This window comes from Salvelinus alpinus, chromosome 10 (genome assembly GCF_045679555.1).
Source record: "Salvelinus alpinus chromosome 10, SLU_Salpinus.1, whole genome shotgun sequence".
NCBI lineage: Eukaryota > Metazoa > Chordata > Actinopteri > Salmoniformes > Salmonidae > Salvelinus > Salvelinus alpinus.
Window position 1 is genome coordinate 17,323,580 of NC_092095.1, and position 25,385 is coordinate 17,348,964.

Consider the following 25,385-nt stretch of genomic DNA (forward strand, 5'->3'; position numbering starts at 1 on the left):
GCTCTGTCTGCTCTGTCTGTTCTCTCTGTTCCGTCCATTCTGTCTGCTCTATCCATTCTGTCTGCTCCATCCATTCTGTCTGCTCTGTCCCCCTGTCTGCTCTGTCTGTTCTGTCTGTTCTCTCTGTTCTCTCTGTTCTGTTCATTCTGTCTCCTCTATCCATTCTGTCTGCTCCATCCATTCTGTCTGCTCTGTCCCCCTGTCTGCTCTGTCTGTTCTGTCTGCTCTGTCTGTTCTCTCTGTTCTGTCCATTCTGTCTGCTCTATCCATTCTGTCTGATCTGTCTGTTCTGTCTGCTCTGTCTGTTCTCTCTGTTCTCTCTGTTCTGTCCATTCTGTCTGCTCTATCCATTCTGTCTGATCTGTCTGTTCTGTTTGCTCTGTCGGCTCTGTGTGTTCATCCCATTCTGTCTCCTCTGTCCATTCTGTCTGTCTGTCCATTCTGTCTGCCTTGTCTGCTCTGTCCATTCTGTCTGCTCTGTCCATTCTGTCTGCCTTGTCTCCTCTGTCCATTCTGTCTGTCTGTCCATTCTGTCTGCCTTGTCTGCTCTGTCCATTCTGTCTGCTCTGTCCATTCTGTCTGTTCTGTCCGCTGATATGGAGCTAATTTGGTTTATGACTCACCCTCCTCTTGCCAGTACCCTCTGCTGCTGTGGGAGACAGGCAGGCCACCTCTTAAAGGCACAGCCACAACAATGCTTAATAGAATAGAATAGTGGGTGTGGGTGACATTCAGATAAGCAGACAGTACAGTACACACATAACAGCACAATTACACACATACATATTGCCCTATATAAATAAGGTAAACCAATAAGCCCTAACCAAACAGTTAGTAAAATGTTCAGGTTGTTCTTTTAATGCAAACTTTTTCTAAAATCTAGTTTCTTCAACTACTGTGTGAAATGTAAGTGGGTCCTTCTGTTGTCAAGGCATACAAAGCTATTTCTGAGGATGTTGGAAAGTGATTAGAACAACCAGATGATAGAAAACCACAGTCTGTGATTTCCAGAATTAAATGAGGAAATAGACCTTAATTTTGTGCTGTCATCATCAACCAAATGAAGGACCGACCTACTTCATTGTTTATGTTGCATGAGGCAGTCATTCCCTGAGCACCACTTCAACTGCTACATGCATGTGAAATGTGATGGGATGCACTCCACTGTTTGTTTTTGTTGATGGTTCAATCTTTGCTATGCACATCATGTTGAAGAGCGTGGCCCAATCTAAACCAGCAAAGGCTTTTCATCATTTCAGGTAAATCCAGTGGTGTAAACTAAGTAAAAATACTTAGAAGTAAGTCATTTTTGGGGTATCTCTACTTCACTTTACTCTTTATATATATATTTTTTTTTTTACAACTTTTACATTCCTAACGAAAATAATATTTTTACTGCATACATTTGCCCTGGTACCCAAAAGTACTCGTTACATTTCGACTGCTTAGCAGGACAAGAAAAGAGTACAATTCACGCACTTATCAAGAAAACATCCCTGGTCATCTACTACCTCTGATCTGGTGGACTCACTAAACACAAATGCTTCGTTTGTAAAGGATGTCTAAGTGTTTGAGTGTTCCCCTTCCTAATCTGTAAATAAAAAAACAAGAAAATGGTGCGGTCTGGTTTGCTTACATTTACTTTTACATTTACTTTTGATACTGAAGTATATTTTTGAGATTACATTTACTTTTGATAGTTAAGTATATTTAAAATAAAATACTTTCAGACTTTTTCTCAAGTAGTATTTTACTGGGTGACTTTCACTTTAACTTGAGTCATTTTCTATCTATTTTCTAAGGTATCTTCACTTTTACTCAAGTATGACAATTGGGTACTTTTTCCACCACTGGGTAAATCTTTCGTCTTCTGTCTTCCGGTTTCGACCACTAAAACCTCGTGGCATCTGTCGCCTAGCAACGAAATGTCAACTTCAGTTTCCAAACAAACATTGATAACGGTAGTTAGCTAACAAGCTAGCTGAAAACCTGTAGGTTAGCTAGGTACTGGCCGTCTGCAGACTTCAACAACAGGTAATTTATTCAAATGGTTATAAGGAAGGTCATCATAAATGACCCAAAGCCACCTCGTTTGGACGTCCAGTGTAATTAGCACGCTCTCTTGCACCGTTACCTGTTCTGTGTAAGCCAGTGCTTGCCAAGTTGACACCCACGTAAACATTGACAGCATGTAATAATGGGTAAATAAATTGGCAAAAAAAAGGTGTGGCTTTATTGTTTCAGGATGGGGAAGAAAGTGAAGAAAGAGAGTGAGCCTCCTTCTAAGGATGTGGTAAGAAGATGAAGATAATATTGCTGTTGTGATGAGGTCAATTTAATGAGAAGTCAAACGCTCTCTGCTTCACTCTCTTTCTCTAGTTTGACCCCCTGCCGATTGAAAGTAAGAAAGCAGCCACTGTGGTCCTCATGCTCAATTCCCCCGAAGAGGAGGTTTTGGTTAAAGCTTGCGAAGCCATCCACAAATTTGCAGAGAAAGGTATTTTTTACCATTGATGTTCATGTTGGTGAGAGAACCAATATCATAGCCATATGGTATCATTTCTTCTGAAAGTAATCACATTATCGGAAATAACTGGACTGTGGAAAGCAATGTAATGAAGGTAATATGTTAATTTGAACCTGGACCAAAGCTTGGGAGCAGCTTATCTACTGAGCATAAAGCCATCTCTTGCTCTCTCTCTTTATGTCTCGCTCTCTCTCTCCCTGTCTCTTCCTGTCTCCCCCTGGTGACAGGTGATGAGAACAGGAGTTCTCTGCTGGGGCTAGGGGCGGTGGAGCCTCTGTCTCACCTCATCTCCCACGAAGACAAGCTAGTCCGCCGCAACGCTTTCATGGCCCTGGGAGTCATGGCTGCCAACAGTAAGAACCCCTCCCCTAACTACTGCTGTAGGACGGTAACTACTGATTTAGGAGTAGTAACACAACACACAATGCAAAATCAGTTGTTTACGGTCGGTCTGGAGTCTGTTCACATGTGACTGAAGACACGATTGTGGCCATAAACTTTGGGTAACTTCTGTTTCTGTTCTCTTTGAAAGGCGATGTAAAAAGACTTCTGAAGAAACTGAATGCCATTCCTTCTATCATCGGAAAGCTGTCACCTGAAGGTATGCTCTGGCTGGATGTTCTCAAGTATCAATCATATATTAAATCATTGTGACATTTCTTTGTATCTGCCTGTCTGTCTATATCTGTGTGTACCTGTGTTTGTGTTTATGTGTGTATTCCTGTGACAGAGGATGTTGTGGTCCATGAGTTTGCCACACTGTGTCTGGCCTCCCTGTCGGTGGACTTCAGCTGTAAGGTCCAGATCTCGGACCAGGAGGGACTAGAGCCGCTTATACAGCTTCTGTCCAGCCCTGACCCTGATGTCAAGAAGAACTCTGTGGAGACTATCTGCAACCTGGTGCAGGTGTGTGTGTGTGTGACTGAAGGGGCTTGAACCCTAGTTCCCTGCTCGCCACAAGACTGTGTTAGCCTGCTGAGCTAAAGCCCCATGTTACGTGTGTAGGACCTCCCCAGCCGTGTGGCAGTGCGTGAGCTAAATGGCGTCCCCCCGCTCCTGGAGCTGTTGAGATCTGAGTTCCCGGTCATCCAGCAATTATCCCTGAGGACGCTGGTGATCGTAACCACGGATACCGACACACGAGCCACCTTCAGGGAGGAGCAGGGCTTTGACAGGCTGCTGGAGTTCCTCTGCAACAAGGTCTGTGTGGCCCAGAGCTACCTGGGTCAAATATATTTATCAGATACGTGGAAGTACCTGTAAAGTATTTGAGGTGCTCTTGATCAAGCTTGCAAGCTCGCACTTTTGGGACCACTCTATTGAAATCATTCTACCAGGTAAACAAAATGAAGCGTATCTCAAGTGTGAAGGAATTTGATTCCTGCCTTGTGTTTGTGTCCTGTAGGAGTTCAGTGATCTGCATGTAGAAGCCCTACAGGTGTTGTCTAACTGTCTGGAGGACAGAGACAGTCTCCAGCTGATCCATGAGACTGGAGGTCTCCAGAGGTTACTACAGTTCATCACCACTCCCACCCTGCTGGACATACAGACCAACGCTGTCAAGGCCATCTACAGGGTGGCTCAGAGCTGTAAGGGCTAAGTGTGTTTGTGTATTTGTGTGTGTGTGTGTGTGTGTTTAACCCTTGTGTGGTGTTCATGTTTGTTATTCACCCCAATGTTCACGGGTCTGATGGACCCACAACATTTTTAGGTTTTTAAAACAATACAGCCATAACAATTGACGTAAAAATACTTAATACTTAGATGTTGACTTATATCAATTAGAATCAATTTAGACAGCATACATGGTTCATACAGTGGGGAGAACAAGTATTTGATACACTGACGATTTTGCAGGTTTTCCTACTTACAAAGCATGTAGAGGTCTGTAATTTTTATCATAGGTACACTTCAACTGTGAGAGAAGGAATCTAAAACAAAAATCCAGAAAATCACATTGTATGATTTTTAAGTAATTAATTTGCATTTTATTGCATGACATAAGTATTTGATACATCAGAAAAGCAGAACTGAATATTTGGTACAGAAACCTTAGTTTGCAATTACAGAGATCATACGTTTCCTGTAGTTCTTGACCAGGTTTGCACACACTGCAGCAGGGATTTTGGCCCACTCCTCCATACAGACCTTCTCCAGATCCTTCAGGTTTCGGGGCTGTCGCTGGGCAATACGGACTTTCGGCTCCCTCCAAAGATTTTCTATTGGGTTCAGGTCTGGAGACTGGCTAGGCCACTCCAGGACCTTGAGATGCTTCTTACGGAGCCACTCCTTAGTTGCCCTGGCTGTGTGTTTCGGGTCGTTGTCATGCTGGAAGACCCAGCCACGACCCATCTTCAATGCTCTTACTGAGGGAAGGAGGTTATTGGTCAAGATCTCGCGATACATGGCCCCATCCATCCTCCCCTCAATACGGTGCAGTCGTCCTGTCCCCTTTGCAGAAAAGCATCCCCAAAGAATGATGTTTCCACCTCCATGCTTCACGGTTGGGATGGTGTTCTTGGGGTTGTACTCATCCTTCTATTCCTCCAAACACGGCGAGTGGAGTTTAGAGCAAAAAGCTCTATTTTTGTCTCATCAGACCACATGACCTTCTCCCATTCCTCCTCTGGATCATCCAGATGGTCATTGGCAAACTTCAGACGGGCCTGGACATGCGCTGGCTTGAGCAGGGGGACCTTGCGTGCGCTGCAGGATTTTAATCCATGACGGCGTAGTGTGTTACTAATGGTTTTCTTTGAGACTGTGGTCCCAGCTCTCTTCAGGTCATTGACCAGGTCCTGCCGTGTAGTTCTGGGCTGATCCCTCACATTCCTCATGATCATTGATGCCCCACGAGGTGAGATCTTGCATGGAGCCCCAGACCGAGGGTGATTGACCGTCATCTTGAACTTCTTCCATTTTCTAATAATTGTGCCAACAGTTGTTGCCTTCTCACCTAGCTGCTTGCCTATTGTCCTGTAGCCCATCCCAGCCTTGTACAGGTCTACAATTTATCCCTGATGTCCTTACACAGCTCTCTGATCTTGGCCATTGTGGAGAGGTTGGAGTCTGTTTGATTGAGTGTGTGGACAGGTGTCTTTTATACAGGTAACGAGTTCAAACAGGTGCAGTTAATACAGGTAATGAGTGGAGAACAGGAGGGCTTCTTAAAGAAAAACGAACAGGTCTGTGAGAGACGGAATTCTTACTGGTTGGTAGGTGATCAAATACTTATGTCATGCAATAAAATGCAAATTAATTACTTAAAAATCATACAATGTGATTTTCTGGATTTTTGTTTTAGATTCCGTCTCTCACAGTTGAAGTGTACCTATGATAAAAATGACAGACCTCTACATGCTTTGTAAGTAGGAAAACCTGCAAAATCGGCAGTGTATCAAATACTTGTTCTCCCCACTGTATTTGCCATTTACATCTGCTAGATCACATTTATCAATAAAAAAAAAAAATATTTTTTTAAATAAAATGTGATTTTTGTGAACAAAAATCTATTATAATCAAGACATGGTGTAATAAATCATGTTTATCTTGAACAAATATAAATGAAACAAGGTTTTCATCACTATTGATGTTTATTGCTTGAAGTGAACAAATTGGAAGGACACATTTTACAAAGTATTTTATGGAAATGATAAATTAACCCCATTGAACACACATTAAGGCCGGTCTACACATGACATGAGGGACAGAGATTTACTGTGTGTTGAAAATGTATTTCTTGCACTTGATGCATGTGTACTGTGTCTTCCTGTCCTTCTTGGGTCCACACACATTGCAGCGCTTCTTGTTGCTACCGCCTGCAATCTAGAATGATGAAAACTAATTTTACTAACATCTCACTCACATATAGCCAGTAGCCAGTCTCCAGCTTGTCTAAATTGTCCACCCCTCCCTTTGTGGTATTGTAATCCATTATGATTTCTGTTTTTTGATGTTCCCTGGCCACAGATTCTCCCATCCCTATGCAGCGTACTCATGAGTACCACATTTCTGCCTTTCTTTGGCACGTAGGACACTAGGGATGTGTCGGCCTTGAACACAAACTTAGAGAGATTGATAGGCCCTGTTCCATGTATTCAACAGCTGAGGTGAGAGCGCTGGCTTGTTTTTTCGTACTGTTCCTACCATCGTCAGCTTCCTCTTGAGGAGCTCCTGTCCCAGCTTGTGCGAAGTAAAAAATGTTATTGCATGTGGCCACAGAGTCACTGTGTCACTTCCAGGACAACCCGCATCCCTTGGTTCTTCTCAGGGGCTCCACTCGCAAGTTCCACACATATGATGAAGCAGCATCACAGGCAGCCAAGATCTTGATTGCATGTTTTGCGGGTTTAGACAGTATGTACTGCCTGAAGGGGCAGCGGCCCCTAAATGGCATAAGCTGCTCATCAACAGTAACGTTGGGCCCAGGGTTGTAAAACAGGGGAAGGCGGTCCACCCACTTGTCTCACACTGACCTGATTGCAGCTAGCTTGTCTCTCTGCCGCGGAGCTGGTCTGGTGTCTCGGTTATCGAAGTGGATAATCCTGGAAATAATGTGGAAGTTTTCCAGAGACATTGTTGCACGGAAAAGTTCTCTGTCAGTTTCTGCATCCCACAGGGATTCAGTGGATTCCCCATTGGATCTGAAAATACCAGCAAGGATAAGAACCCCAAAGTATGTCTGTAAATGAGTTTGGGCCATCTCCTTCCATCTCTATCTATATATCTAGATCTATCTATTGACTCTATCTACCTCTCTCTATCTCTCTGTCTCTCTGTCTCTGTCGCTCTCCCCCCTCCTCTCTCTTTATGTCTCTCTGTCCCTCAGCAGAGAACCGCAAGCTGCTCCATGAGCAAGAAATCGAGCGGTCTCTGGTGGAGCTGCTGTCTCTAGAGGGTGATAGTTTGAGGACTGCTACCTGTCAGGCTGTCGCTGCCATGAGTCTACACCTGGCCAGCAAAGACGCTTTCAGAGACCTGGGTGAGACACACACACACAGGCGTGTGCAAACACACACCGACACACACCCGTGGCCCTAACCCTAAACTTCCCTTGTGTTCCAGACGGTATCCGTGCGGTGGTGCAGCTGCTTGGTAGTGAGGGGGGCGAGGTGAGAGAGGCAGCAGCCCAGGCCCTGTCTAGCCTTACAAGCAGCAACCAGCTCAACTCATAGTGGGTTTCACACACACCTAATGTACTATATAGCCTTCTCTCTCTACCTCTCTGCCTCTCTCTCTACCTTTCTCTCGCTCTACCTTTCTCTCTCTCCACCTCGCTCTACCTCTCTACCTCTGTCACTCCCTCGGTGTTATGCATAAGGCAGATGTGATGAGGTCTCACTTTGTGTGTGTGTGCATGCGTGCATTCATGCGTGAGTGTCTGTGTGTGTCAGTGCTGTCTATGAGGCTGAGGGAGATGAGGGCTTGGTTCAGCAGCTCCATGACGTTATTCCCGGTGCGGTGGCTCACGCTGCGGCTGTCCTCACCAATATGGCTGAACAGGAAGTCCTCCGCTGCAGCATCCTGTCCCACGGGGCCATGGCTGCCCTCCTGGAGCCGCTGCAGTCTGCGGACACACACACCATGGTCCGAGCCACGCAGGCCCTCGCTGCTCTCGCCTGCGATGCTGAGGGACGGGCAGACGTGAGTGTGTCTTTGTCCGTTGTGCAGGTGTTTCAAACCTGGATCAAATATTTGTCTAATTCTTGAGCTGCACATAGTTTGCCTGGTACAGTGGAACCAATGGAATAGTTCAAAAGTGCAAACTCCAACTCCTTCCTCTCATTCCATCTCTTCCTGTTGTTTAGCTGAGGAATGCGGGAGGCCTAGTTCCATTGGTCCAGCTGCTACGGTGCAATCACAAGGAGGTACGCCGCAATGCATGCTGGGCCATCAGCGTGTGTGCCAACGATGAGCCCACTGCCGTGGAGATGTGCAAGCTGGGGTGAGTGTGTGTATGTGAATACCACAGATTGCATAATTAAATGCTGTTGTGATTCTAATCTCTCGGGAGGTGGTAGTGTTTTAGTGGTGATCCACGGGAGAGATTTACTAAGGAGCCAGCAGGTGGCAGTATTTCTCTGTTCAATTTAGTGTCAGCTCTGAAGGTGTGTGTTTATTTGTGTGTGTTGTGTATCAGGGCCCTGGACTTGTTGCAGGAGATCAACAGCTCAGCTAACCGTAGGAATAAGTTCAGTGAGATTGCTCTACAGAGACTGCTGGACTCCAACCTGTCTCTCAAATACAGCCTGACCAACACACTGGCCCCCACAGACATCACTGTGGACGGCTTCTACGACCCCGGACAGGTAGAGTTGTGTGTTACATCCTTCTCAGCACTTACATCTCTCTCTCTCTCTCAAAAGTGAAATAAACAATACAAATTAACAGTAAACATTACACTCACAGTTCCAAAAGAATAAAGATATTTTCAAATGTCATATGTCTACATACAGTGTAATAATGGTGTGCAAATGGTTAAAGTACAAAAGAGAAAATAAATAAGCATAAATATGGGTTGTATTTACAATGGTGTTTGTTCTTCACTGGTTGCCCTTTTCTTGTGGCAACAGGTCACAAATCTTGCTGCTGTGATGGCACACTAGTATTTCACCCAATAAATATGGGATTTTATCAAAATTGGATTTGTTTTTAAAATCTTTGTGGGTCTGTAATCTGAGGGAAATATCTGTCTCTAATACGGACAACTTTATTTGTATTGCTTTGAATGCATTTTTATCTTATTAACACTTTATTCTAGCAAGCTATTTGTGTAGGTAGCTATCAAGTAAACACAGTGATACATTTGGCAGGAGGTTAGGAAGTGCAGCTCAGTTTCCACCTCATTTTGTGGGCAGTGTGCACATAGGCCGCCGTAGGCTCTCAAGAGAAGACAGGCTTTCTCAATAGCAAGACTATGCTCACTGAGTCTGTACATAGTCAAAGCTTTCTTTAAGTTTGGGTCAGTCACTGTGGTCAGGTATTCTGCCACTGTGTACTCTCTGTTTAGGGACAAATAGCATTCTAGTTTGCTCTGCTTTTTTGTTTAATCTTCCCAATGTGACAATGTGGTTGTAGAATTTAATGTATCTTTTCTGGAGTTTTATCATTAGCGGGTATCGGCCTAATTCTGCTTTGCATGCATTCTTCATTGGTGAGCGGACCCCAGACCTCACAACCATAAAGGGCAATGGGTTCTATAACTAATTGAAGTATTTTTAGCCAGATCCTAAATGGTATGTCGAATTTTATGTTCCTTTTGATGGCATAGAAGGCCCTTCTTGCCTTGTCTCTCAGATTGTTCACAGCTTTGTGGAAGTTACCTGTTGCATTGATGTTTAGACCGAGGTATGTATAGTTTGTGTGCTTTATGGCAACGGTGTCTAGATGGAATTGATATTTGTGGTCCTGGTGACTGGACCTTTTTTGGAGCACCATTATTTTTGTCTTACTGAGATTTACTGTCAGGGCCCAGGTCTGGCAGAATCTGTTCAGAAGATCTAGGTGCTGTTGTAGGCCCTCCTTGGTTGGTGACAGAAGCACCAGATCATCAGCAAACCGTAGACATTTGACTTCAGATTCTCTCTCTGTCTGTCTGTCTTTGTCTCTCTGTCTTTGTCTCTCTGTCTTTGTCTCTCTGTCTTTGTCTCTCTGTCTTTGTCTCTCTGTCTTTGTCTCTCTGTCTTTGTCTCTCTTTCTCGCTCTCTGTCTTTGTCTCTCTGTCTGTCAGGCTCGTTCTGGCCAGAGGGTGTTGACTCTAGAGGATCTGTCTAAACAGCCAGTTAACCAGCGACGGCCTGTCATTGCTATTAACGCCAAACCCCTCGACACGTGAGTATGGTTATCGTTCACACCAACCCAACCACATACATAGATACAGTACCAGTCAAAGTTTGGACACACCTACTAATTCCAGGGTTTTTCTTTATTTTTACTATTTTCTACATTGTAAAATAATAGTGAAGACATCAAAACTATGAAATAACACATATGGAATCCTGTAGCAACTAAAAAAAAGTGTTAAACAAATCTAAATCTATTTTATATTTGAGATTCATCAATGTAGCCACCCTATGAATTAACCCTGGTGTCTGGGTCCTGGGTTTAGGGATTGTAGCTTCTAGATGCCCTCTTCTTTCTGTGTGCCTCTCTCTGCCCACTTCCAAACTTTGTCCTCCTCTCATTTGCCTTTACATTGTTGACACTCCCTTCAGTGTGTCTGACTCTGGGAGCCAGCTGCTCTGGGAGCCAGCTGCTCTGGGAGCCAGCTGCTCTGGGAGCCAGCTGCTCTGGGAGCCATCTGCTCTGTCCTCCACTATGCCCTCCTTTCACCTTGTCTCTGTCTGTCCAAAACTTCAGCTATGAGGTCAGAATTTCTTGGCGAGGCTATTTAAGGACTCTATATGCTATAATTGTATCAGTGCCCTCTCAGCCCAGTGTTAGAGTACTCTATCACTACAACTAGTATTAGAGTAGTGAGTAGTGGTAGAGTAGTGAGTAGTGTGTAGTGGTAGAGTAGTGTGTAGTGGTAGAGTAGTGGTAGAGTAGTGTGTAGTGGTAGAGTAGTGTGTAGTGGTAGAGTAGTGGTAGAGTAGTGAGTAGTGTGTAGTGGTAGAGTAGTGTGTAGTGGTAGAGTAGTGGTAGAGTAGTGTGTAGTGGTAGAGTAGTGTGTAGTGGTAGAGTAGTGTGTAGTGGTAGAGTAGTGTGTAGTGGTAGAGTAGTGTGTAGAGTAGTGGTAGAGTAGTGTGTAGAGGTAGAGTAGTGTGTAGTGGTAGAGTAGTGTGTAGTGGTAGAGTAGTGGTAGAGTAGTGTGTAGTGGTAGAGTAGTGGTAGAGTAGTGTGTAGTGGTAGAGTAGTGTGTAGTGGTAGAGTAGTGTGTAGTGGTAGAGTAGTGTGTAGTGGTAGAGTAGTGGTAGAGTAGTGTGTAGAGTAGTGGTAGAGTAGTGTGTAGTGATAGAGTAGTGTGTAGTGGTAGAGTAGTGTGTAGTGGTAGAGTAGTGGTAGAGTAGTGTGTAGTGGTAGAGTAGTGGTAGAGTAGTGTGTAGTGGTAGAGTAGTGGTAGAGTAGTGGTAGAGTAGTGTGTAGTGGTAGAGTAGTGGTAGAGTAGTGGTAGAGTAGTGTGTAGTGGTAGAGTAGTGGTAGAGTAGTGTGTAGTGGTAGAGTAGTGGTAGAGTAGTGTGTAGTGGTAGAGTAGTGTGTAGTGGTAGAGTAGTGGGTAGTGGTAGAGTAGTGGTAGAGTAGTGTGTAGTGATAGAGTAGTGTGTAGTGGTAGAGTAGTGGTAGAGTAGTGTGTAGTGTGTCGTGATATAGTAGTGTGTAGTGATGGATTAGTGTGTAGTGTGTATTGATATAGAGTAGTGTGTGGTGGTAGTGTGTAGTGATAGAGTAGTGTGTAGTAATGGAGTAGTGTGTAGTGGTAGTGTGTAGTGATAGAGTAGTGTTTAGTGATTGTGTAGTGTGTAGTGGTAGTGTTTAGTGATAGAGTAGTGTGTAGTGGTAGAGTAGTGTGTAGTGGTAGTGTGTAGTGATAGAGTAGTGTGTAGTGATTGTGTAGTGTGTAGTTTTATTTCAGTGTTTAGTGGTAGTGTGTAGTGATGGAATAGTGTTTAGTGTTTAGTGATATTGTAGTGTGTAGTGAGAGTGGTGGTAGTGTATAGTGATATAGTGGTGGTAGTGTATAGTGATAGAGTGGTGGTAGTGTATAGTGATAGAGTGGTGGTAGTGTATAGTGATAGAGTGGTGGTAGTGTATAGTGATATAGTAGTGTTAAGTGGTAGTGTATAGTGATATAGTGGTGGTAGTGTATAGTGATAGAGTGGTGGTAGTGTATAGTGATATAGTAGTGTTAAGTGGTAGTGTATAGTGATATAGTGGTGGTAGTGTATAGTGATAGAGTGGTGGTAGTGTATAGTGATATAGTAGTGTTAAGTGGTAGTGTATAGTGATATAGTGGTGGTAGTGTATAGTGATAGAGTGGTGGTAGTGTATAGTGATATAGTAGTGTGTAGGAATAGTGTTTAGTGTTTAGTGATATTGTAGTGTGTAGTGAGAGTGGTGGTAGTGTATAGTGATATAGTGGTGGTAGTGTGTACTGATATAGTAGTGTGTAGTGATAGAGTAGTGTTTAGTGGTAGTGTGTAGTGATATAGTAGTGTGTAGTGATAGAGTAGTGTGTAGTGATAGAGTAGTGTGTAGTGATAGAGTAGTGTGTAGTGATAGAGTAGTGTGTGGTGGTAGTGTGTAGTGATTGTGTAGTGATATAGTAGTGTGTAGTGATAGAGTAGTGTGTGGTGGTAGTGTGTAGTGATTGTGTAGTGATAGAGTAGTGTGTAGTGGTAGTGTGTACTGATATAGTAGTGTGTAGTGGTAGAGTAGTGTGTAGTGGTAGAGTAGTGGTAGAGTAGTGTGTAGTGGTAGAGTAGTGGTAGAGTAGTGGTAGAGTAGTGGTAGAGTAGTGTGTAGTGGTAGAGTAGTGGTAGAGTAGTGGTAGAGTAGTGTGTAGTGGTAGAGTAGTGGTAGAGTAGTGTGTAGTGGTAGAGTAGTGGTAGAGTAGTGTGTAGTGGTAGAGTAGTGGTAGAGTAGTGTGTAGTGGTAGAGTAGTGGTAGAGTAGTGGTAGAGTAGTGTGTAGAGGTAGAGTAGTGTGTAGTGGTAGAGTAGTGTGTAGTGGTAGAGTAGTGTGTAGTGGTAGAGTAGTGGTAGAGTAGTGTGTAGTGGTAGAGTAGTGGTAGAGTAGTGGTAGAGTAGTGTGTAGTGATAGAGTAGTGGTAGAGTAGTGTGTAGTGGTAGAGTAGTGTGTAGTGGTAGAGTAGTGGTAGAGTAGTGTGTAGTGGTAGAGTAGTGGTAGAGTAGTGTGTAGTGGTAGAGTAGTGGTAGAGTAGTGGTAGAGTAGTGTGTAGTGATAGAGTAGTGTGTAGTGGTAGAGTAGTGGTAGAGTAGTGTGTAGTGGTAGTGTGTCGTGATATAGTAGTGTGTAGTGATGGATTAGTGTGTAGTGTGTAGTGATATAGAGTAGTGTGTGGTGGTAGTGTGTAGTGATAGAGTAGTGTGTAGTGATAGAGTAGTGTGTAGTAATGGAGTAGTGTGTAGTGATAGAGTAGTGTGTAGTGGTAGAGTAGTGTGTCGTGGCAGTGTGTAGTGATAGAGTAGTGTTTAGTGATTGTGTAGTGTGTAGTGGTAGTGTGTAGTGATAGAGTAGTGTGTAGTGTGTAGTGATAGAGTAGTGTGTAGTGGTAGTGTGTAGTGATAGAGTAGTGTGTAGTGGTAGAGTAGTGTTTAGTGGTAGAGTAGTGTTTAGTGGTAGTGTGTAGTGATGGAATAGTGTTTAGTGTTTAGTGATATTGTAGTGTGTAGTGAGAGTGGTGGTAGTGTATAGTGATATAGTGGTGGTAGTGTATAGTGATAGAGTGGTGGTAGTGTATAGTGATAGAGTGGTGGTAGTGTATAGTGATAGAGTGGTGGTAGTGTATAGTGATATAGTAGTGTTAAGTGGTAGTGTATAGTGATATAGTGGTGGTAGTGTATAGTGATAGAGTGGTGGTAGTGTATAGTGATATAGTAGTGTGTAGGAATAGTGTTTCGTGTTTAGTGATATTGTAGTGTGTAGTGAGAGTGGTGGTACTGTATAGTGATATAGTGGTGGTAGTGTGTACTGATATAGTAGTGTGTAGTGATAGAGTAGTGTTTAGTGGTAGTGTGTAGTGATATAGTAGTGTGTAGTGATAGAGTAGTGTGTAGTGGTAGTGTGTAGTGATATAGTAGTGTGTAGTGATAGAGTAGTGTGTAGTGATAGAGTAGTGTGTGGTGGTAGTGTGTAGTGATTGTGTAGTGATAGAGTTGTGTGTAGTGATAGAGTAGTGTGTGGTGGTAGTGTGTAGTGATTGTGTAGTGTGTAGTGGTAGAGTAGTGTGTAGTGATATAGTAGTGTGTAGTGATAGAGTAGTGTGTAGTGATATAGTAGTGTGTAGTGATAGAGTAGTGTGTAGTGGTAGTGTGTAGTGATTGTGTAGTGATAGAGTTGTGTGTAGTGATAGAGTAGTGATATAGTAGTGTGTAGTGATAGAGTAGTGTGTGGTGGTAGTGTGTAGTGATTGTGTAGTGTGTAGTGATTGAGTAGTGTGTAGTGGTAGTGTGTACTGATATAGTAGTGTGTAGTGATAGAGTAGTGTGTAGTGATATAGTAGTGTGTAGTGATAGAGTAGTGTGTAGTGATATAGTAGTGTGTAGTGATAGAGTAGTGTGTGGTGGTAGTGTGTAGTGATTGTGTAGTGATAGAGTAGTGTGTAGTGATAGAGTAGTGATATAGTAGTGTGTAGTGATATAGTAGTGTGTAGTGATAGAGTAGTGTGTGGTGGTAGTGTGTAGTGATAGAGTAATGTGTAGTGATATAGTAGGTTCTAGTGATCAAATCAAAGTTAATTTGCCACGTGCACCGAATACAACAAGTATTGGGTAGTGATATAGTAGTGTGTAGTGATATAGTAGTGTGTATCAGTGTGTAGTGATAGTGATATACAGTGAAATGCCTACTTACAGGCCCTAACCAACAGTGTGATTTATAAGTTAAAAAAATAGCTATTAGGTGAACAATAGATAAGTAAAGAAATAAAAACAACAGTAAAAATACAGTAGCTAGGCTATATACAGTAGCAAGGCTATAACAGTAGCGAGGCTATATACAGGCACTGGTTAGTCGGGCTAATTGAGGTAGTATGTACATGAATGTATAGTTAAAGTGACTCTGCATATATGATAAACAGAGTAGCAACCGTGTAAAATAGGGGTTGGGGGGGGGTGGGACAATGCAAAAAGTCTGGGTAGCCATTTGATTACCTGTTCAAGAGTCTTATGGCTTTGGGGTAAAAACTGTTGAGAAGTCTTTTGGTCCTAGACTTGGCGCTACGGTACCGCTTGCCGTGCGGTAGTAGCAAGAACATTCTATGACTGGGGTCGCTGTGGTCTTTGACAATTTAGGGCCTTCCTCTGACACCGCCTGATGTAGAGGTCCTGGATTGGTGTCGTGGAAATATTGGTTCAAATTTTTTCTCAGATATCGGAACTTGTGAATTCAAATAGACTTTATTACAAAAGTAACAAAGCCGAGCAGGCCCATGGACCAACTGATATTTCCAGTCTCAGCACTCTCCTTTTAAACAGTTTTACCCTTACATAAGTCACTCCACTTTATGTAAATTATTACAGTGCCTTGCGAAAGTATTCACCCCCTTGGCATTTTTCCTATTTTGTTACCTTACAACCTGGAATTAAAATAGATTTTGGGGGGGTTTGCATCATTTCATTTACACAACATGCCTACCACTGGGAAGATGCAAAATATGTTTTATTGTGAAACAAACAAGAAATAAGAAAAAAAGAAAAAAAAACATGAGCGTGCATAACTATTCACCCCCCCAGGGTCAATAGTTTGTAGAGCCACCTTTTGCAGCAATTACAGCTGCAAGTCTCTTGGGATATGTCTCTATAAGCTTGGCACATCTAGCCACTGGAATTTTTGCCCATTCTTCAAGGCAAAACTGCTCCAGCTCCTTCAAGTTGGATGGGTTCCTGCTGGTGTACAGCATTCTTTAAGTCATACCACATATTCTCAATTAGATTGAGGTCTGGGCTTTGACTAGGTCATTCCAATACATTTAAATGTTTCCCCTTAAACCACTCGAGTGTTGCTTTAGCAGTATGCTTAGGGTCATTGTCCTGCTGGAAGGTGAACGTCCGTCCCAGTCTCAAATCTCTGGAAGACTGAAACAGGTTTCCCTCAATAATGTACGTGTATTTAGTGCCATCCATCATTCCTTCAATTCTGACCAGTTTCCCAGTCCAAGCCGATGAAAAACATCTCCACAGCATGATCCTGCCACCACCATGCTTCACTGTGGGGATGGTGTTCTCGGGGTGATGGAAGGTGTTGGGTTATATCAGAGTACCTTCTTCCATATGTTTGTGGAGTCTCCCACATGCCTTTTGGCGAACACCAAACGTGTTTACTTATTTTTTTCTTTAAGCAATGGCTTTTTTCTGGCCACTCTTCTGTAAAGCCCAGCTCTGTGGAGTGTACGGCTTAAAGTGGTCCTATTGACAGATACTCCAATCTCCGCTGTGGAGCTTTGCAGCTCCTTCTGGGTTATCTTTGGTCTCTTGCCTCTCTGTTTAATGCCTTCCTTGCCTGGTCCGTGAGTTTTGGTGGGCGGCCCTCTCTTGCAGGTTTGTTGTGGTGCCATATTCTTTCCATTTTTCAATAATGGAGTTAATGGTGGTCCGTGGGATGTTCAAAGTTTGTTATTTTTTTATAACCCAAACCTGATCTGTACTTCTCCACAACTTTGTCTCTGACCAGTTTGGAGAGCTCCTTGGTCTTCATGGTGCCACTTGCTTGGTGGTGCCCCTTGCTTAGTGGTGTTGCAGACTCTGGGGCCTTTCAAAACAGGTGTATACAGTGGGGAGAACAAGTATTTGATACACTGCCGATTTTTCAGGTTTTCCTACTTACAAAGCATGTAGAGGTCTGTAATTTTTATCATAGGTACACTTCAACTGTGAGAGACGGAATCTAAAACAAAAATCCAGAAAATCACATTGTATGATTTTTAAGTGAATACTTTTGCAAGGCACTGTAGTACACTTTAGGCTTGACCACCCTTATCTTGTTGCCTTGCTTAGTTTCCATTCTCTTATTGGCTCAGACATTAGGGCATAGATTATATTGGTGGCGTGACATTGCAATTACACAAAAATAAACAGACATGCACACTCCTAATGCAAGTGCATGTCTAATGGTGACTATAACTGTCACGGCTGTTGAAAGGAGAGGACCAAGGTGCAGCGTGGTGAGCGTACATTTTGTCTTTATTTGGAAAAGACGCCGAACAAAACAACAAACACTACAAAAACAAACCGTGAAGCTACAGGCTATGTGCCCTAAACAAATGTCAACTTCCCACAAACACAGGTGGAAAAAGAGCTACCTAAGTATGGTTTTCAGAGACAACGATAGACAGCTGCCTCTGAGAACCACACCCGGCCAAACACAAAGAAAAAGAAAACATAGAAATAGAAAATCATAGAAACACAAAACATAGAATGCCCACCCCAACTCACGTGACAATAACTGATTAACTAATGTTCCTGTCCAAAGGCCTTCACAAGACACAGAATGTCCAGGCCTGTGTTGATCCAGCTTTGTACATTCACATGATTTATGCTTACATAGGTCTAATAATTAACCCCATATTGATTCTGTTTCACTACTTCTGGGAAAACAGTATAGATACTGGAAAAATCACCAAAGCACTGGAAATTCTCCTGCAATGACAGGCAATTTAGCCCCAGTGATGTACTGGGACGTACACACTACCCTCTGTAGTGCCTTGCGGTCGGAGGACGAGCAGTTGCCGTACCAGGCAGTGATGCAACCAGTCAGGATGCTCTCGATGTTGCAGCTGTAGAACCTTTTGAGGATCTGAGGACCCATGCCAAATCTTATTAGTTTCCTGAGGGTGAATAGGCTTTGTCATGCCCTCTTCATTACTATCTTGGTGTGTTTGGACCATTCTAGTTTGTTGGTGATGTGGACACCAAGGAACTTGAAGCTCTCAACCTGCTCTACTACAGCCCGTCGATGAGAATGGGGGCGTGCTCGGTCCTCCTTTTCCTGTAGTCCACAATCATCTCCTTTGTCTTGATTATGTTGAGGGATAGGTTGTTATTCTGGCACCACCCGGCCAGGTCTGACCTTCTCCCTATAGGCTGTCTCGTCGTTGTCAGTCGTTTGCAAACTTAGTGATGGTGTTGGAGTCGTGCCTGGCCACGCAGTCGTGGGTGAACAGGGAGTACAGGAGGGGACTGAGCTCGCACCCCTGAGGGGCTCCAGTGTTGAGGATCAGCGTGGCGGATGTGTTGCTACCTACCCTCAACACCTGGGGGCAGCCCGTCAAAGTCCAGGATCCAGTTGCAGAGGGAAGTGTTTGGTCCCAGGATCCTTAGCTTAGTGATGAGCTTTGAGGGTACTATGGTGTTGAACGCTGAGCTGTAGTCAATGAATAGCATTCTCACGTAGGTGTTCCTTTTGTCCAGGTGGGAAAGGGCAATGTGGAGTGCAATAGAGATTGCATCATCTGTGGATCTGTTTGGGCGGTATGCAAATTGGAGTGGGTCTAGGGTTTCTGGGATAATGGTGTTAATGTGAGCCATTACCAGCCATTTAGGCAGGTTGCCTTAGCGTTCTTGGGCACAGGGACTATGGTGGTCTGCTTTAATATGTTGATATTACAGACTCAATCAGGGACATGTTAAAAATGTCAGTAAAGACATCTGCCAGTTGGTCAGCACATGCCCGGAGCACACGTTCTGGTAATCCGTCTGGCCCCGCGGCCTTGTGAATGTTGACCTGTTTAAAGGTCTTACTCACGTCGGCTACGGAGAGCGTGATCACACAGTCGTCCGGAACAGCTGATTCTCTCATGCATGCCTCAGTGTTGCTTGCCTCGAAGCGAGCGTAGAAGTGATTTAGCTCGCCTGGTAGGCTCGTGTCACTGGGCAGCTCAGCTGTGCTTCCCTTTGTAGTCTGTAATAGTTTGCAAGCCCTGCCACATAAGACGAGCGTCGGAGTTGGTGTAGTACGATTCAATCTTAGCCCTGTATTGGTTCTTTGCCTGTTTGATGGTTCGTCAGAGGGCATAGCAGGATTTCTTATAAGCTTCTGGGTTAGAGTCCCGCACCTTGAAAGCAGCAGCTCTACCCTTTAGCTCAGAGAGAATGTTTCCTGTAGAGTAGTGTGTAGTGATATAGTACTGTGTAGTGATAGTGTAGCGTGTAGTGATGGAGTTGTCCTATTGTTAGTGTTTAGGGGGAGAGGAAGTGGGACTGATGCTGCTACCTGTTAAACAGGCCTTCTCTGGCGGAGAGAGAAGCCCAGTCAGGGACAGTTGTCAGGGGCAGTAGTCAGGCACAGTCGTCAGGCACAGTAGTCAGGGACAGGAGCTATAGGGCCTCAGAAAGACACAACAATCATGCATGCTTGTCTCAGACTACTTAATAAGCTGACATTTAACGCCTTAAGGCCTCACCGTATGCAGCATATTCGGAAAGTATTCAGACACCTTGACTTTTTCCACATTTTGTTATGTTACAGCCTTATTCTACAATTTATTAAAATCGTTTTTTCCCCCTCATCAATCTACACACAATATCCCATAATGACAAAGCAAAAACAGGTTTTTAGACATTTTCAATATCAAAACTTAAATATCACATTTACATAAGTATTCAGACCCTTTACTCAGTACTTTGTTGAAGCACTTTTGGACGCAATTACAGCCTTGAGTATTCTTGGGTATGACGCTACAAGCTTGGCATACCTGTATTTGGGGAGTTTAGCCCATTCTTCTCTGCGGATCCTCTCAAGCTCTGTCAGGTTGGATGGGGAGTGTTGGTGCTGGGCTATTTTCAGGTCTCTTCAGAGATGTTCGATCGGGTTCAAGTCCGGGCTCTGGCTGGGTGACTCCAGGACATTCAGAGACTTGTACCAAAGCTACTCCAGTATTGTCTTGGATGTGTGCTTAGGGTTGTTGTCCTGTGGAAGGTGAACCTTCACCCCAGTCTGAGGTCATGAGCGCTCTGGATCAGGTTTTCATCAAGGATCTCTCTGTACTTTGCTCCGTTCATCTTTCCCTCGATCCTGACTAGTCTCCCAGGACCTGCCGCTGAAAAATATCCCCACAGCATGATGCTGCCACCACCATGTTTCACCGTAGGGGTGGTGCCAGGTTTCCTCCAGACATGAGGCTTGGCATCCAGGCCAAAGAGTTCAATCTTGGTTTCATCAGACCAGAGAATCTTGTTTCTCATGGTCTGAGAGTCCTTTAGGTGCATTTTGGCAAACTCCAAGCTGTCATGTGCCTTTTACTGAGGAGTGGCCACTTCCGTCTGGCCACTCTACCATAAAGGCCTGATTGGTGGAGTGCTGCAGAGATGGTTGTCCTTCTGTAAGATTCTCCCATCTCCACAGAGGAACTCTGGAGCTCTGTCAGAGTGACCATCGGGTTCTTGGTCACCTCCCTGATCAAGGCCCTTCTCCCCCGATTGCTCAGTTTGGCCGGGCAGCCCGCTCTAGGAAGAGTCTTGGTGGTTCCAAACTTCTTCCATTTAAGAATGATGGCGGCCACTGTGTTCTTGGGGACCTTCAAAGCTGCAGAAATGTTTTGGTACCCTTCCCCAGATCTGTGACTTGACACAATCCTGTCTCGGAGCTCTACGGACAATTCCTTCGACCTCATGGCTTGGTTGTTGCCCCAAAATGCACTGTCAACTGTGGGACCTTATATAGACAGGTGAGTGCCTTTCCAAATCATGTCCAATCAATTCATTTTACCACAGGTGTGGTTTACCACAGGTCCAATCAAGTTGTAGAAACATCAAGGATGATCAATGGAAACAGGATGCACCTGAGCTCAATTTCGAGTCTCATAGTAAAGGGTCTGAATACTTTTGTAAATAAGCTATTTCTGTTTTTTTATTTTTTATATATATACATTTGCAAACATTTCTAAAAACCTATTTTTGCTTCGTCATTATGGGGTATTGTGTGTAGATTGATGAGGATTTTTTTTGTTTCATCAATTTAAGAATAAGGCTGTAACGTTTCAAGTGGTCTGAATACTTTCCGAATGCACTGTATATCTGTCACGGCCGTCAACAGAAGTAGACCAAGGTGCAGCGTGGTGAGCGTACATATTCCTTTATTTATTTGACGCCGACAAAAACAATGTGACAATATCAATGCATCTACAGTATGTGCTTGGAGATGTTTTTGTCATCTGACCAGAAGGAGAAAGGAAGGAAGTGTGTGTGTGTGTGTGTGTGTGTGTGTGTGTGTGTGTGTGTGTGTGTGTGTGTGTGTGTGTGTGTGTGTGTGTGTGTGTGTGTGTGTGTGTGTGTGTGTGTGTGTGTGTGTGTGTGTGTGTAACTGTACTGTACCTGTCCTGCAGGGTGTCAGTCGATCAGTCAGAGGAGAGACAACAGGACAGCCCCACCGAGACTCGCACTGCATCTGTACTCAGCAGCAAGGGCTCCACCAGGACTCCCAGGTGTGTGTGTGTGTGTGTGTGTGTGTGTGTGTGTGTGTGTGTGTGTGTGTGTGAGAGAGAGGAAGAACTGAAGTACAGTAAATCAAATCAAATGTATTTTATAAAGCTCTTTTTACCCAGCGTAAAACCACAAAGAGAAAACAAGTCAGATTTAGAAGCACATTGGAACCTGGCTCTGTGGGGTAGCCAGTCCTCTTCTGGCTGTATGTATCAAGAGGACAGGTAAAGTGGCTGTCTCTTTCCTTTCTCTTTCACACTGTCTTCCTGTAGTAAAGGGAAGAGTAAAGGGCGGAAGGAGGACGAGAAACTGAGAGATGAGGATGAGAGTAAGCCCCAGCAGGAGGTAGCCACGGTAACAGAGAAGCCGTGGATGCTTCCGTATGATGCTGCGTTCCACGCCCTGGTTACCGAGGCCACCAAGACCATCCTCCCGCTGCACACGGAGAGTGAGCAGTACAGCGCTTTAGCCAGGTCAGAAAGACAGTACTTAAATAACCTACAAATAATCAACTGACAACCAACACACAACCTCAAATGACTAACACACAACTAAGAATAAGGTACCCAAAACTAACACACAACCCCACTAACAGGCAGTTCCTTTATCATTGGTTGTGGCTGCTCCCGTTCAGCCCCTATCTGCTGTGTGATTGGCTGTTAGGCTGGTGAGTGAGGTGATGGGCGGAGCGGTGGAGGTGGACAGACAGCATGACTTCCTGTGGGAGCTCCACCTCAGTGAGCTGCGCTACGAACTACAGTCCAACATCATCCCCATCGGACAGATACGCAAGGGAACCTACTACCACAGGGCTCTGCTTTATAAGGTGGGTAGTGTACTATCTCTTTCCCCTCTCTTTATCGCTCTCTCTCTTATTCTAGTCCCTAACTCCTCTCTCTCCCCAGGTGTTGGCTGACCGTATAGGTGTGAGTTGTAGCCTGGTGAGGGGGGAGTATAACCGGGTGTGGAATGAGGTCCTCCTCTCAGTTGGGACGCCCCACTATCCAGGGTGCCAGCCCCAGCCCAGAGCTCACCTGGTGGACCTCATACACCAGCCTGGCAGGCTGCTGAGAGCCAATACACCTCAGGCCAAACAATACCAGACTATATAACCACACGTTAAAATACACTTTATAACTACACCATACCAGACTATATAACCACACGTTAAAATACACTTTATAACTACACCATACCAGACTATATAACCACACGTTAAAATACACTTTATAACTACACCATACCAGACCCTGGGAGGCTGCTAAGGTCCACCACACAACCCCAAGTTATACAATGCCAGACTGTCCTTTATAAACAACACCAGACCTTATAAACTGTCTGAACTAGACTGTGCAGCTATCCCATTCTTTCTTTGTACTGAGTGATTTTACCCAGAAGACACTGTTACCATTTAAAGTATCACATAGATTTCTGATTCTCAGCGTCTGATGTTAGTAAAGTTGGGTAATGTCTTGTCAACAAAACATAGATGATGTTGAAACATCTGTGATTATTGGCCAAAATACATTAGAATTTTGTTGTGAATGTTGTGCATTCACCTTTTGACATGGTTCCATAGTGTTGTAGGATGGGGAGTAGCACAAGGTCAGATTGGCCACTGATCAACCAGTCAAGTCCCTCTGCAGGCAGGGAGTGCTCATCGGTTGTTTCAACTCCAACTGAGTTCAAAACTATTGAAAAAAATATAATTTAGCTTCTAAGTTCATGTAGTCGTAAGGGGTTTGAGGCAAATAGTAATGTGAATGACTCTTTTGAGATATCCACCCCCCCCACAAATCTTGAATTTGGCTACTATTTATTCCCTCTGTTGGAAATAAGACAATTACTCTAATTTCAGTAGTAATTGTTGCAGACTATTTCATGTCTTGTGACTGCTCAACATTTTTACAAAATATCATGAATAATTTTTGATTGGTTAGATTTGGATCTTTAGTATGAGACATGTACAATATTTCACAGAACCATTCTGTCCAACAACAAAATAAGGGATTGGCCTCTAACTCTCAGTCGATGTTCCTTATCAACTCTGACCTATATAATATATCATCTAGTAAGGGCATTTGTCGCGTTCAAGACAACTGGCAACTCAGGGGGGGAAAAAGTAGATCAGACTGGGAAAAATCGTTTTGAATGGTCATCCAACTTGGAATTTATCCCTGTGTTTGTCTCTCTGTGCCAGTTTGTCTTGTATGTTTAGTCAAGTCAACCAGCGTGTTTTTCCCGTACTCCTTTTTCTAGTCCTCCCGGTTTTGACCCTTGCCTGTTCTGGACTCTGTACCCGTCTGCCTTGACCACGAGCCTGTCTGCCACTCTGTACCTCCTGTACTCTGATCTGATTCTGACCTTTTTGCCTGTCCTCGACCATACCCCTTTGGATTATTAAACATTGCAAAACTCCAAACATCTGCATCTGGGTCTCGCCTTGTGCCTTGACAAGAGGTCCGACTTTCCTGACCTGAAGATCACTGACATCAAGATTTGTCCTCGTTGTTCTCGTGGTGCTTTCAAGACAACTGGGAACTCGCAAAAAAAACAATGTCAACTCATGATGTCAGTGATCTTCAGGTCGGAAAGTGGGCGTTCTTTTACCCAGAGAATAATTGTTGTAACGTTGAGAGAAAAGCTAGCACAGATTCATTACTGTCAGGGCTCCACCATTAACACACAAAAAAATATTGTTTCTAGCCCAAACAGTTCAAAAGATATGCTACTAGTTCAATGTTTTTCTTCCTATAATAGACAGAGGACTGGCGTCAGTTCTAAAACTACTCGAGGGCATTTGTTTACATCTTGTTCAGTCATGTTACCTCATTAGCTAGCTAGTTAACAACCCGGTAACTTTACCAGTACATCCAAACATGTGGGGGCACAGAAAGAAAATAAAGGGGATAGCTTCTTCATGAAGTCAATGATCATGTTTGCGCTCCCCTGCTCAGACGTTGCATGCATCAACCAATGGTTGCGTGGCACGTCGTCGACTGTGTCATCAACTGGGGGATCGCTATACTCCGAGTCGCTATTCACGTAATAATAAGAAATTCCCCTCGACCACGCCCACAAATTGGGGGGGGAAACCATTGACCCCCATTGTAAAAGAGCCAACTTCATTGTCGACTTTTTGTTATACAGAAATAACAAAACATGCCGAAAAGCTGCTGTGTTGTTCAAGGTACACGTAAAAAAAAAAGTTAAAAAATCCCGAACTACAGCTATAGGGAAATAGAGCCCTGTGGCTTCAGGCTGTTCTGCGTGGGAAACGCAGGGACCTGGTGTACAAGTAGGCTACACATAGCTATGTGTGGAAAACATTAGCTAGCACTCACTCATGTGGCTGCCAGCACCTTCATGAAAAGGGGAGCCCTACAATATTATGTTTTTCTAAGTAGTGAGAACGCTTAGGAGCAGGCCGTGTTGAAAAGTAATCCTTGGACATGTTGTACTTTTCTTAAATTTAGTTTTTGCTGTGAGCCAATGGGGTAACCTAGGTTAGGGTCTCCATTGGATGTCGTCAGTGACAAACTTGACTTTAAGACAGTACAATTTCAATGTAATGCATCGCAATAGGTAAATAGTGCTTGTACACAATGTAGTAACCTAATATTCCACCAGTGGCTTTGTAATTACAATGGCAGTTTTTTGTATCAACATTTTATCTTTTTATAAAACACATCTTTACAGGATTACATATTTAGATTTTAGGGCACAACATGTGCTTCAAAAGTAGCTAGAATGCATATAGGCCTA

The 25,385-nt window shown here is 43.9% G+C and overlaps 1 protein-coding gene across 1 annotated transcript; it reads left to right on the forward strand.

Annotated features, from left to right (window-relative positions):
* The first annotated feature begins 1,932 nt into the window (after positions 1-1,932).
* Positions 1,933-24,042, forward strand: LOC139531566 (armadillo repeat-containing protein 3-like). Its single transcript, XM_071328134.1, has 18 exons — positions 1,933-2,034; positions 2,245-2,293; positions 2,380-2,497; positions 2,755-2,880; positions 3,060-3,128; positions 3,258-3,433; positions 3,533-3,727; positions 3,933-4,116; positions 7,356-7,508; positions 7,592-7,700; positions 7,921-8,170; positions 8,335-8,471; positions 8,667-8,835; positions 10,257-10,357; positions 21,524-21,622; positions 21,893-22,093; positions 22,284-22,446; positions 22,526-24,042. Exons 2-18 carry the CDS (start codon positions 2,246-2,248, stop codon positions 22,730-22,732), a joined length of 2,505 nt encoding a protein of 834 aa, XP_071184235.1. The 5' UTR covers positions 1,933-2,034; position 2,245; the 3' UTR covers positions 22,733-24,042.
* Positions 24,043-25,385: the final 1,343 nt, after the last annotated feature.

Coding starts and splice junctions, on each gene's coding strand:
- LOC139531566 (XM_071328134.1), top strand. CDS start 2,246: ATGGGGAAGAAAGTGAAGAAAGAGAGTGAGCCTCCTTCTAAGGATGTG. Junction 2,881..3,059: donor GGGAGTCATGGCTGCCAACA/GTAAGAACCCCT, acceptor TCTCTTTGAAAG/GCGATGTAAAAAGACTTCTG. Junction 4,117..7,355: donor CTACAGGGTGGCTCAGAGCT/GTAAGGGCTAAG, acceptor TCTGTCCCTCAG/CAGAGAACCGCAAGCTGCTC.